General features: G+C 40.6%; 1 protein-coding gene across 1 annotated transcript in view; it reads left to right on the top strand.

Annotated features, from left to right (window-relative positions):
• LOC308659413 (unconventional myosin-X-like) overlaps positions 1-14,039 on the top strand; it is a 107,176-nt gene that overhangs the window by 61,030 nt on the left and 32,107 nt on the right. Inside the window, exons 15-22 of the mRNA XM_081312988.1 lie at positions 728-820; positions 2,524-2,592; positions 3,581-3,663; positions 4,279-4,387; positions 4,898-4,978; positions 5,466-5,590; positions 6,136-6,250; positions 13,807-13,913. Coding sequence (XP_081169114.1) covers positions 728-820; positions 2,524-2,592; positions 3,581-3,663; positions 4,279-4,387; positions 4,898-4,978; positions 5,466-5,590; positions 6,136-6,250; positions 13,807-13,913 — 782 coding nt within the window. The remainder of the gene's footprint in view (positions 1-727; positions 821-2,523; positions 2,593-3,580; positions 3,664-4,278; positions 4,388-4,897; positions 4,979-5,465; positions 5,591-6,135; positions 6,251-13,806; positions 13,914-14,039) is intronic.

Here is a 14,039-nt window from a genome sequence, read left to right as displayed (position 1 = left end):
AAATGAAGCACACGTTGATGACAGAAAGATGATGAGGTCATCTGAATGCTCCATAAAATAACCATAATGAGCATTGCACATTGAAACATCAATCGAATCTTTATAAAAAAAAAAAGACCGTAAACTCTTTATGGACTTTTTGCTGAAAATGTATAAAGATGAACTGGTGATTTCAGAATTTATTTATTCAAAAGATCTTTTTATGGGAAGAAGGGAACACTGACCTCTTAGAAGGGTGAAGATGGCATTCATTCTGTTTGTAACTACCACATAGAAATTTGGAAGTAACTTCTTTAGATAGTTTTTCCTCTTTTGTTACCTTTCACTTTTTCTTTTCTTACCCTTTTGTTTCCTGTTTCTGTAGTTTTTTTTAAAAAAAAATTAAATTAAATCTTAAAATGAAAATTACATTTAAAAAAAGAAAAATATATATTTGAAACAACGTGGATAAAACTTGGATTGTTACTTTCTTATGGCTACTCCTCACTCCCAGCATGGTAAGAGTGCTTGGTCAAATGCAATACAACTGTGAAAATATGGTTTTTAGCCAACTATTTTTAGCCAATTTTAAACTCTTTTAGAATTAAGATTTGACTACAGTACCCAGAATGATCCATTTTAGTGTATCTATCTTGCTCTTCTAAAGCTCTAGTACCCCTTTGGCTTAGCAATCCACTATGTCGTTTGTGGTGAAGGGTCTACCTTTCTCCTTGTAATGTGATTGCAGAAACTTGGCTTGCTGGCGTTAGTTAACGAGGAGAGTAGATTCCCCAAAGGCACAGACAGCACCCTCTTGGAAAAACTGCACAACCAGCATGGGGTAAGTAGGCATGCATACACACCACTGCATTTTTCAGCTGCTTAATTTGGGCTCAGTCATTTCAAGAACTGAGATAAACACTGGAGGGAGGGAGGGAGGGAGGGAGGGAGGGAGGAAGGAAGCAAGGAAGGAAGGAAGGAAGGAAGGAAGGAAGGAAGGAAGGAAGGAAGGAAGGAAGGAAGGATCAGACCAGAGTTTCTTGAAAGGTAAGGTTTAATAGAAAGGCAACTCAAGCTCTGCTGTTTAATGGGATGAACAAAATAAGAGAAATATTAAGGAGGAAACATTTATTTAATTACATTGGACTCATTCAGAGCTATAAAACTTCAAAACCAGATCTGGAATTGGCCTTAGGAAAAACATGTCACTAGAATTATCTCTGTGACTGGCATCAGCAAGTAGCCTGTCCTCTGCATTTTGAAGCAGCTTACTCTTTATAAATAGCTACAAAGTTAGAGTGTATTGCACTAATATAACCTAGGTATTATAGTGTATGTTGAACAGGAACCAGTTCTGTATCTTCATTCCACGTATCTGATGAACAGAGAAGAGATAGGCAGTTCAGGCCTGGCTTGGGAAGCTATTTTGGCTCACTGGCTGGACACTTTGTGAAGGGACTTTTGTGATGAGGCCAGAGTTGCTTCTCCTCAGAGGCTGCCCACTGATAACATGTAGATCTGCAAACTTTCACTGATTGTTTGCTTGTTTCATTAGAAAAATGAAAGTCAGGCAAAAAGCCCTACTTCAGAGCACTTGCCAGGGAGGAGATAAGAGTATTCTGAAGGGTATAGTCTCAAAGTTCAGAAAATGTCACTCATACTGTAATTAATGGAAAGAGAAACCCTCCAGGTATATAATATACTTAATTTCAACATTTTAAACTTTCTTCCCTTTCAGCTTGGCTGTTTTTGGCTTCACTCATAATCAGAACTATGTGGATTTTTAAAAAGGGTGCAGGAGGAGAAATCAAGCAGAACCTGAACTTCACATTTCATCTTTTCTGTTTTCCTTGGCTGGAATTCTACACTAGCTCTGTCATATGATAAAAAGGTTGCTCAGGCGATAAAGCTCAATTAGCTCTTTTCAGAGCAACGCAAACAGAGTTCTCTCTTAAGCAAATGACCCTGAGAAATGAAAAGCAGCTAAGATGCAGTGGGTGGAAGTTAAAATTAGGTTAATAATTCAGGCAAGGATAGATTTCCTTGTTTGGTTTATTTTATTAAGGGTAAAATTTAAAAGACTTGAAGTGGACTTTACAAAGAACATGTTCTGAGGAATTGAGAAGGGAATGCGTATCCAATTAGATGGAAAATGGATGAACAGTTTATAGGGAAACAAGCATTTATCTAGAACATGCTGGTTGGGGGAATTCTGGGAAATGAAGTCCACATATCTTAAAATGGCAAGGTTGTGAAACGCTGATCCAGAAAGATCCATCCTGGCTCCTCAGAATGTGAATTCTGCTACCAGAGACCTTTGCCATGTTTCTTCCTTCAGTGATCTATTTTTGGCTAAATTGTCATGGTAACTAGAGGCATTCTCCTTCAGTAAAATGGCATACTCCGTGCCTAGATAAGTGGCCCTGCACCATTTCTGCAATGTGCTGCTGTTTGCAGGTTGTGGTGTTGCGAAGTTTTTGGTTAGAAAATGTTACTTCGGGTGCATCTGTGATAACAAATGTACTTCCCCCACTTTTGTTTCAGAACAACCAATATTACATGAAGCCTCGAGTGACAGATTTCCATTTTGGGATACAACATTATGCTGGAGAAGTAGGTACATTTTAGCTTTATAGCTGAGAGGAAGCTGGCAGTATTCAAGATTTTTTGAACAATAAGGTCTTAGCCTGCAATTCCAAGTAGGCATTTTTATGGTTGCAGTGGGCAAAAAGCCAGAGTGTCTCAGATTTCTTTAATTTGAGCTAATAATAGGCTTATTGAGGGCTAGAGTGCATATTAGTGTTGCTGTAGCTTAGAAGCTCTTACACACTCTGGTGTTCGGGGCTTATACGCCTGCCCTTCATATCTTCATTAACTGTTGAAGATGACATACGGTCCAACAATGTGCAAGCTACACTCCCTGCTTTGAGACTGTGTAATCTAGGCAGCCCTTCCTGATCTGGCATCTGTGCTGACTAGATGATTGTGGGTATCAAAGTCCAATGTATCTGGATGGCACCAGGTTGGGGACCATAGCCATAATGAGTACTTCAAGCCACAGGTTCTTTATTCTGGAAGAAGTGGCTTTTGGGTATTGCACACCTGGGCAGGTTCTGTGATGAGATTTTGGCCATTAGTGCCTGAAAATAGGCCATGGTCAATACAGGGCAGCTTGTCAAACAACTGGTGAGCTATGGAATTATTTACCTGCAAATGTTTATTTTGCCTTTCCTTTGAGGAAGCATGTTGGCACGCGTCATCTTCCCTACCTGCCCCCATATTTATTTTCCCTTTACAACAATTTATTGAGGTGGGCTGGACTAAGAAGCAACAAGTGGTTCAGAGTACCATCGTGAGCCTAATGGCTGAGTTGGGATTTGAATCTGGTTCTCCTTAGTCCCAATCTTGCTCTCTGTGTTGGTTCGGCTACTGCAGCTGAATGAGATTAAAAAGATCTCCATTTGCTTTGATAGTCTTTTGGACAGCTAAATGAATCGTTCAGCCATTTTTTCTTGTCAAGTCTTATTTGCTCAAAAAAAAGGGGGGGGGGCGTCCACGCATGGCAAATTTGGTTATTTGTGTCTAAAATTGTTACCTATAGGTCCTCTACGATGTGAGAGGCTTTCTGGAAAAAAATAGAGATACCTTTCGAGATGACATTTTAAACATGCTGAAGGATAGCAGGTAAAGAAGTTAAAGCCATTTACAGTGAAACAGAATTAAGTTGCTAATGCTAATGTTTTGTTTTGTTTTGCATGGGGCAGGGGTAGGCAACCTTGGCTCTTTTATGACTCGTGGACTTCAACTCCCAGAATTCCTGAGCCAGCATGGCTCAGCATGGAAGCCTCTCTCTTTCTCCTCAGCATGGCTGGCTCAGGAATTCTGGGAGTTGAAGTCCACGAGTCATAAAAGAGCCAAGGTTGCCTACCCCTGGCATAGGGAGAGCCACTCCTTGAGTGCTCAATAATGTAGCTGGAATGGGATGTGGGCACAGGTTTCTAGCAGTCACTTGGGCCATTTTAGTAGGCTGGGTACCTTGGACCTCCAGAACCTCTTCATACTTCCTGGAGGGCTAGCTCTCCTATGGATGGTCAGATGTCTCTGCTTGTCTTGGTGCTTATCTGCCCTTAAGTTCTAGCATTTCACAAAGACGTTCTTGATTCGTATATTATCACTAGGGAAGAAGGATCCATTTCCTGGTTTAAGACAGCAGAAGCAGAGCAGCACGTGAGCTCCTGGTTTAGAAGTTAGTGTTCCATGGCGTCTTTTCCTTTCTCTTATATTTCTCTTTCCACACAGGCTGGATTTCATCTATGACCTCTTTGAAAGAGTTTCTAGCTGCAACAGTGAAGACACTCTGAAGTTGGGAACTCAGAGGCGCAGACCAACTGTCAGCTCCCAGTTTAGGGTAGGAGCAGGAGGCCCATGAATGTGCATGCGAAAGCGCTTGTAGAAACATCTCAGTAGATATGTTTTTGTTTCTTCAAATCCAGTAAATCAAAGAGGTGCACCGCCAAGGTAGATGAGGATTCAGATTGTAGGCCTGCACCTTCTATGCTTCAGGCTCCGCTTTTTCATTTTGTTTTTTTAAGCTGCAAAAACTTTAAAGGATTGCGAAAGGAGATGTGATAAGCCAGTGAATGCAATGCAATCCTTCTGTAGACATCACAAAAGATGTTTCAGTATTTTGCAATTGTGCTTCTATAGCAGTTTCATCACGCTTTTCATGGCTGAGCATCGGCTGTAGGAAATATTGGACCATGTGACAGCTAATGCTCAGTAGATTTGTTTTCATCTTCTCATTTTATTTTTTTTAACATCAGAATTGTAAATGTGTCCAAGGCATTGGAGAATGATAGCAAATCTGGTCCTGAGAATGAATTTCTCCAGAGAAGTAACATCTGCTGCTCTTTTCCAGGACTCCTTACATTCCTTAATGGCTACTCTCAGCACTTGCAACCCACTCTTCATTCGCTGCATCAAACCAAACCTGGAAAAGGTGACGCTCTGGAGGTGGGGAATGCCGGATGAACAGGGAAGGGAGGAGGGAGATTCACCATGATTTTCAATGGCAGCTGAGTTGAAGCTTTGCTGACCGGAAAGGGTGTCTCTCCTTGTCTGAGGGATTCTGGATTCCTAGAAGGAAGAAGTTTGTGTCCAGGATTAGCACAATAGATACAGAAGGAAAGGGCAGTTTCTAAAAGAGCTGCTGTATGCAACACAAATACTCTTTTAATGCCTTTCCTCTTGTAATACATTGGGAGATAAATCTTGCATTTAAAAATTTTCCTTAAGCCTAGTGACTGTTTTGTATATCTAATTCATCTCCTCTGTGTGCGCTTGTGTGTGCATTGTACATGTATGTGCATGCAGAACTAATTAATTGAGATGCCAAGAATGACTTTTGCCATCCACCTGTCACACAAGCAAATCACCTAAGCTGCCATCTCTCACATTTGGTTGGTTTATTCTTGACTGTTCTTTAGGCTCCAAATCTCTTCAGCCCAGATGTTGTGTTGAAACAGCTGCGATACTCAGGTATGCTAGAGACAGTGAAGATTCGGAGAGCTGGCTTTCCCGTGCGGCGTCTTTGTCAAGATTTCCTCTGCAGGTAGAGACAGCGCATTTCCTAGGAATGGGGCGGTTGCAGAGAAATCAAATATAATTGTTTAGATTAATGACTGGCTTCTATGGAAGAGGAAGCTTAAGAAAACCACTTCTGTCCCATGGGTTTCAGCAAACCTATCTCTTTTTCTTCCCTAAAGCCAGTTAATGATCACATGCACTATTATACTCTTCTTATCTGTTCAGAGGCATTTATGTACAGTATCTATTTTTAATTAAAGTATGGAAAATAATTAAACGTCCTTTCCTTCCCCACCTCCCTGAAAACCATACTGAATTTATTATTCTGCAACCAGGTTAAATTTCATTTTATATGTGTAATGCTTTGCAGCATTAAGAATTATTGCAGTTCCTCTTCCCAGATGCCACTTGTATTGTTTGGAAAAGTTAATGGAGCTAGTTAAAAAACCTCTTGTTCTACCACAACTCTGAAGCAAAAACTAGTATAGGAGAGCCGCTAATTGCATCTAATGCTAGGATTTATTGATTTGCACCTGTTTCTGATTAAGAGCATTTGTTTGGTTATTGCAGATACAAAATGCTTTTGAAGAATTGGAGCAACCCGGACAGTGCAAAAAACACATGTGCAAACTTTTTGCAGATGTATGACAACACAGAGAGAGAATGGAAGCTGGGGAAAACCAAGGTAAAATCTATTTCCCCAAAAAGGTAAATTGGGAAATGCTGCATAATAATACTGTCCACAGTTACCTACATGTATGATGATTATTACCGTAGTTTTAGAAATTTGACCTAGCTGGGCTGTGGACCTGCTGAGTCTCACGTGTTTTCCATCACAGAAATCTGAATATATCTTCATTTCTTTCTCCCAGCAAGCCTCTTGAGAAGGATAACAAGCACCCTGCTGTTCTGCTCAAGAGTGCATTGGCATGGGGTCCCTGGGTATGATTGCTTAGCTGATAACACTGTATAGAGCAGAGGTAGGCAACCTTGGCTCTTTTATGACTCATGGACTTCAACTCCCAGAATTCCTGAGCCAGCATAACTCAGGAATTCTGGGAGTTGAAGTCCATGAGTTATAAAAGAGCCAAGGTTGCCTACCCCTGGTATAAAGCGTAAAGTATTATATATATTTAAAAAATCATTAAAAATCATTAGTTCAGGGACAGTGTGTAGAGGCTGTTTTAACCCATTACTCCTCTAGTCCTGCATGTTATAGCCTCTTGATTCCCATCTGTTCTCTTCCTATCTTGTTCCCCCCCCCATCCTGTCATATAAGTCAGCAAGCACTTAAATTTATTAAACATCCACAGAGAATGAACTAAATGGGTCCAACAATGCACTGGAGCACCAATTTTTCCCAGATTTTGCTCTTTTTCAAAATCAGTTGACTCTTACATCATTTCTAGTGAAATTCATTCTCTGCTGAATGTTGATTAAGGTCAGGAAGGATATTGAAGTGCCTATGTTTGTATTTAAACTGATACTTCCGTTCCTCAGCTAAGCGCAAAAAGATTTTTGGAGAGTTTTTTTTAATAAGAATGTTACAATTAAAAAAGTTAAATGCAAACTAAAAGTAAAAGAAAAAAGTGCAGAAAAGAGAAGTTTGGGGAAATGACTCCAAATATTTCAGTCATTACTGAACAGTATAAACAGTATAAATATCTAGAAATAGTATTTTATTCATTCACTCATTCAATTTGGAGGCTGCCTGACTTTCAGACAAGTCCAGGCAGCTGGCATCTCAAAAACAAGAAATAATAAAGTAGAGAACAAATATGTGTATATCCAGGAAGAACACAACACTACCAAAATCTAACAAAAAGAACCACCAGGGGCTCATAAACTTCCCAATCCTCAGGCCTTGGAGCAAAGCCAGTTTTTTAAAGAGTTGTGGAACGACTGCAACGTATTTAATAAAACATTATTTGGAGAGTGGACACAAAGTACAGTGATAAAATGCAACTAAGACAATGGGGTCAGTTAGGAAATTTTACAAAAAGGATGTAGATTACTAGATGCAATAGGAAGAGTGTTCTGTTTGGAGCAGAAATCTGGAAAGTAGGGGGTAGAATGCCCATAATCATAAGATTTTTTTTAAAAAAACATACAAAATCAATTCAGTTTGTGGAAGACAAGCAGCCTTCCATGGGAAGCTATAGTAAGAGCTTACCATGGATGGCTTCCTTGTCTTCCACGAACTGAATTGGTCTTATCTCAAGATAAAGTTCGTATCGATAGGGTCCTGGTTAGGTTTTGCAAAGGTATCTCTTTAGAAGAGTCTAAATTAACAGTTAGGGAAATGCTTGGATTTCTTAATCCAAGAGAAGGATTGGAAATCTGCCATATATATGAATTGTTGGATAAATGTTCACTGTTAGTCTACCTATTCCTTTGTCATCTAAGGAGCTAGGAAAGTTGGTTTCAGCCCAGTTAAAATGAAGACAAATGCTTTGTATTATTAATCAGTATAGCAACCCTTGGCTATATATGTTTAATAAATAAATAAAATCAGAACTAAAATTTGGAGCCGTGTTCCAGTTGTAGCAACTATAGAATTGTGGGCAACTGTAAAATTGGGCATTGGTGAAATGTGTTTTTTGATTCTTAATCTTAAAAAAATAATAATCAGACTGAATAAATAAGCCAGAAATTTAATGAGCAATGCCTGCTGAGTTTCAGTACGTTCGTTGTTATTTGGAGTAATACACTAGTATTGAATGGAAATAAAGAATAATATGCTATTTTTCAGGGTCACTATACAGAACTTCCTCTCTATTAAGGATGTGCAGAACCTTCAGTGTATATAAATCATTCTGGGCCTGGTACTGTCAAGTTCAGGTGGTCCATAACTAGACCAACATATACTTGTTGCATGTTTTATCTGGATATGGAACATCTATATTTGGTCCAGACTCAGATCCAGTCATAGGTGTTTCAGGTCTAAATACTGAGGGTGCTGAAAAGCTGGCAGTGATAGGCAGGGGAAAACACTCTGGGGAGATTGGCAGAAGAAGGAGGAGATGAATGGTTGGACTGTGCTGTGCATGACATGAAGTGTAGCAAAGGAAGTGGAATGAAAGCCCTGAGATGATTGGTAGAGGGACTAGTTGATGTGGCAAGTTGGAGTCTGCTGCATTTGGAAACCATTGTAGGAGAGAAGAAAGGGAAAGGAAGACAGTGGGACAATCGTTTCGCGGGCTGGTACACAAGTCATTGAGAAGAGGATTGGGGGGGGAGCTTTGACCTACTTGTCCCTCAGATCTGCCCAGAAACTGTCTTGCTTAAAACCCAGAACAAGAAGTTCCTGATTTTGGTTTAGGTGGACTAAGAATCTTTTGTGGCTAAACACCAAAGCCATAATTGTATGTCATGTGTGAAACATATAGAACAAGGCACTTTTCATCCATTTTATGCACAGCTCTATGCTGCATGTCTACCAGTGATCATATCACAGAAGAAATAGAACGCTGACTATTAAAATTAGGACAAAGGCCAGTTAAGTGCAATTAAGAATTCCTGCATCACTTTCTTTATTCCACCCAACTAAGGCCTCTCCTACCTACAAAAGCCCTGTGCCAGGTTTGCCCCAACATTTTCTTTAAGACTATTAGATGTTCTAAATCAATAAACCACTGAGGAGCTCAATTCTGTGGGGCAGTAATTAAAGAAGTAGCTCTGCAATAGCCTGTGGTCCATAGGGCAGGGAGTATTCCTTCATTAAAGACCTTCTAGTGTGATCCAAGGGGCTGCCAGATTTTACCAGTGCAAGTAACCTTTAACACCCCCCCCCCCAAGTTGCCAAAATCCAGAAGAAACTGTAAAGCAATTGGATCAGAATAATCCAGGACATTTGGGGCTACTATAATTTGTTTCTATGCTTTTTCTTTTAGTATTACATTGTATTTTTCTTGGGAGTAGGCAGAGTTATAGTATGTTCTGCAGATGGGACTGCCTGGAGCAAACTGGAGAGAGAAGAAACCTTAGGCATCAAAGTAAAAAGGAAATGGCTATCTTTCTGCTTGGTGAACACTTGAAGTTAATAAATCAACCTTAGAGCCATTAAAAGAGCAGGCTCTAAGTGACCGATCCATGGACAACTAGCCTTTGATCTCCCCAGGAACAATAGGACTTTCTCTCCTGTACACATGTTCACTCTTCATTTTGCTGGACCATCTGAAAAGGACTGACTGTCTCAGTGTCCTGTATTAGTACAAAACAAACTAAGCCCTTTTTTTGCAGTTCTAAAGTCCAACTTTATAAGCTTCTCTTTGCAGAATGAACAAGAGGAGGAACTGTAGGATGATTGAAAGATTGCTTTTCTTTCTACTGAATGCTTTGTTCCATTATCTGAAGTTATAAGATAGAAGCAACTGTGCCCAATTTTAAGAAAGATATGGGCAGGTAGATAAGGCAGCCATATTGATGGCCAGACAGTGACAGTTTACTCAATAATGCTCAGTGATTACACAAAAATAGATGCAAAATTCCAGCACACACAACAGTCGCCTTCTTCTTCTTCTTCTTCTTCTTCTTCTTCTTCTTCTTCTTCTTCTTCTTCTTCTTCTTCTTCTTCTTCTTCTTCTTCTTCTTCTTCTTCTTCTTCTTCTTCTTTGAGTAACATAAAGTTGACAAAGAAGTAAAAAAACTTTGGATTGGAAAAAAAAGCCAGGTAGATTAAACTTAAGCTGCAAACTCTTTTTGGTAGCAAAATATTTTTCCAATCCATTTGGATTGGAACAGCATATTTGTACTGTTTACTTTTGTGCTATTGGGATAGAGAAACATCTTTGATGTCGGTTTGATGGGATGTGACTATGATACCTTCTAGGATTCAAGATGCCTGTAACATTTTTTAAACCCATGTGATTAATACTGGGCTGGCTCTCATGACCCCTTTCACTAGGTCAGGGGTAGGCAACCTTGGCTCTTTTATGACTCATGGACTTCAACTCCCAGAATTCCTGAGTCAGTCAGCTATGCTGACTCAGGAATTCTAGGAGTTGAAGTCCATGAGTCATAAAAGAGCCGAGGTTGCCTACCCCTGCACTAGGTGAAGCACTTGTAAGGCTTGGGCAGAGAACAGATGAGGGAAAGGAATGTGAGTTGTCTGGGGTTTCCTTCTTAAGGCTGTAGCTTTGACCACTCGATACATCAGAGATTGCTCCATCTGAGCACCTTCCAAAACTAACCAACAAGTTTCCAGAATTCACAAACATCATGGCCATCTATAGGTCAGCAAGACTGCCCAAAACTTTGTAGATAGAAGACAGCACTATTAGCATTATAGAAACATTTTTCACCCCTTTGTACAGCACACATTATATGAGAGGAAACCAAGATTCATTCTATAAGCACAGCAGATTCTTTTCAGCCAACCCTGGCTCTCTGGTAAGAATGCTTACATAATGTATAAGCCCATATTGTTGTTCACATATTACTTCTTTAGATACACTCTTTTTAATAAAAAAATCCTATTTGTCTGTATGGTAGTAAGTCTTGTAAAACCCTGTTTTATGTTTTTTGATCCAACAGAATTAAACATTTCCTTAAATAGAAGTAAAAAGTTAATCTGGCTGCATTTCTGCATGCTGCTCACAACATAGGACTGGGGAAAGGAAGCAGTTGGCAATTGTAGCTCAGGCTGTCTTTTCCTCAGGTTTCTGGAAGAAAAAAAAATGAACGGGTCTTAAAAACAGTCCTGAGCTTATCTTGTGAAAGTGGTCCCTTTGTTTTGGCCTAAGGAATGGGCTGTAATTTCCTCAGCGTGAGATGGGAGGGAAGCATAGCATTCCCCCTTTGTTTTTGTGTTTTTGAGGTGTTGTGAGATCGCAGGTACCGTGTCCATGTCCAATGAGCCTTCCAGGTGTGCTGTGTTCCGATTCCTGTCTAAGGGGCAATAGGGGGCCCTGGGAAGTTATCAGCATATATGACTATGGGTGTTGGCTTCAACATGTGCTGAGCAGGATGGGGAAAGGAGTAGGAAATGCTTCCTGCAGCATGTATTCAAGGGGTATTTCTATACTGAGCAATTGTTTGGGGGAGGAAGGAAAGGGATTAGTGTAAAGAATTGTGGAGCACAGGAAAGGAAGAGGAAGGCAAGACGGCCTTTGTATTTCTCATTAGGAGCAGAGCAGCTGCCAGTTGTGAATGCTGGAGGGTTGAGTTTTTTCAGGGATCAAAAGAAAGTACAACTAATCAGAGAAGCCCTGTTCTGCTTCAATGCCAGCTTTGCCATTCGCACTCTGGACTTCTGGTTTTCTTCTGCAATTTTCTTTTTCTTATAAAATGAATGCTGCTACGTCGGTGCATAAACAAGATAATGTATCCAACAACTGTGCTTTAACATTTGTTATGTATACACTGTTTGCATTCAAAATTCTTCCTTCCCCGCCCCCACCCCAGGCTCTGGAATATTTGAATATTTTAATTCAGTTTATCCAACTCACCTATGCAATTCAGCGGTGTGGCACTGATACTGGTTTCTCCTCAACTCCCAATACCGCTTTTGGAACAGTACTGTATACATGCGACTGTGAGGTTCCCCCCTACCACCATTTTGAAGCAAATTGGGAAATGCAGAATTCTTTCAAAGAGGAGATAAGACATAGCGATAGAATACTCTGGCTATACTCTGGCCGTGCTACTCTTCCTGTTTTAGAGCATTGTCAGAAGATCAACCCAGGTTGCTCTTGAGGGTCTTAAGGGGGGTTGGAAAGTCAAGTGCACAGAAATAAGGTTTCAATAAACAGAGTGAGGAATAGAGTCCCATAAAAATCACCTCTTAGCTGTGTTGCTGAGATGCCAATGGATACCTCTTTAATTGCTTCTGGAAGAAGCAAATGTGAAATGCAATTGGATTTATAAAATTGAGTTGTGGTGCCTTTACCTTAAGTGAATGTGAAAGATAAGCCATGGAAGTGACCAAAGTAGAGTTCTGGGGGTATGCCATTAAGTCCTTTCATACTTCCTTGGTCCCAGAAGAATGCTACATTCAAAATATCAAGGCCTATCTATCTTTGTCTCTGTGAGTTTATTGCTTAATATACTTGGTTGAGTACATTAAAGTCCATTATAAGGAGCAGATATCAGTGAGTCAATTTAGTCACCAAAAGCAGAGTGGGTAAAGAAACCATTATGGCTCCATTGGAACGTGGCCCAATGCCATCTTTTATTCTCTCACTTCTGCCACATGTTCTAAGATGCTTTTGCATTCTTTGTGGCATTACAAAGAATCCTAGGATTCACTGTTTAGAGACAGTCCATTGCTTCATTATGGATAAAAAAATATTGGTGTTTAAATACCAATACTTCCCCCCCACACACACACACACACAAACACACTTTTCAAATACTGTATAAACCAGGAATGAGAAGCAGGAGTGGAAAATTAATAAATTACTGTGTTTCCAGGCCCTGCAGTTGGAATTTTAATACCTCATCTTTCGAATATCCACGAAGACTTTTGCAATATAATTCTCTTTATTTATGTCCATTTAAAAATCTGATCTGAAAATGTGTATATAAAACGTTGCAACCACCATCTGTTAACGTGCACGTCAAATTAAGCCTGACTCTTGAGGGGATGGATAATTGTAGGGGGAAAAAAATAATACAAAGGAATACTCCAGCTCTTTTTAGCAGGCAAGAAAACGAGGGAAAGGCTGGCTTGGAGGAGAAATTATCAGCCAAAGGAAATATGGATGATTTAGTTGTAGTGCTGAAATTGGTTTTGGGCGCCTCTTCTTTCTTTTATTTTTTTTTATTTTTTTTTTGAAATGGGATCTTTCACATAACTGAACCAGTTTTTTCCCTGTGGTCTTCTCTCAGTCTTTAGGTGGTATCCTAAAAGTGCTTTAGGAATTTTAAATGGAAAGCTCCAATTACCTCAGAAAGTTAAAGCTGTGTCAGGAAAAGGGTTAAACAAGAGTTGTAAAAGCAGTGCAGCCTTCTCTTCTCCTCCCCTTCCCTTCACCCCCTCCGCCCCAATCCTTGAGCACAGAGCGGGGGCTGGGCTGGCACTCCCTGTTCAACTTTTCCCTTGTCTATCGGCGCTGATTCCCGAAGGGAAGGGCTGGCGGAGCAGCGGGGACCGTTGCAGGAGCGCAAAAGAAGCCCTCCGGGTCTGGTTACTCTGAGCAGGCAGGCAGGCAGGCTGGCAGGCATGGGATCTGCTGGTGCTGCCTGGGACTTGCTGTTTCCTCTCTTTGTGTTTGGCGAAACTCCTCCCCGGGGTACTAGGTTTTCCTGAAGGAGGTTCTGGAACAAAAGCTGGAAAAGGCCCGGGAAGAAGAGCTGAAGAAGGCGGCCACCATCATCCGAGCCCACGTCCTGGGCTACATGGCAAGGTCAGTGCTTGTATTGCCTGCTTTGCTTGGCTGGCATTGCTGCCTGCCTGCTGCCTCTGCATGTGCTGGATTTTCCTCTCCTCCCGCCCCCCACTTTTTTTCCCCCTCTGCCCTCCCCATTCCTGC

Source organism: Vipera berus (genome assembly GCF_964194415.1).
Source record: "Vipera berus genome assembly, chromosome: 1".
NCBI classification, from domain to species: Eukaryota; Metazoa; Chordata; class Lepidosauria; order Squamata; family Viperidae; genus Vipera; species Vipera berus.
This window is presented reverse-complemented; position numbering and strand designations above follow the sequence as displayed.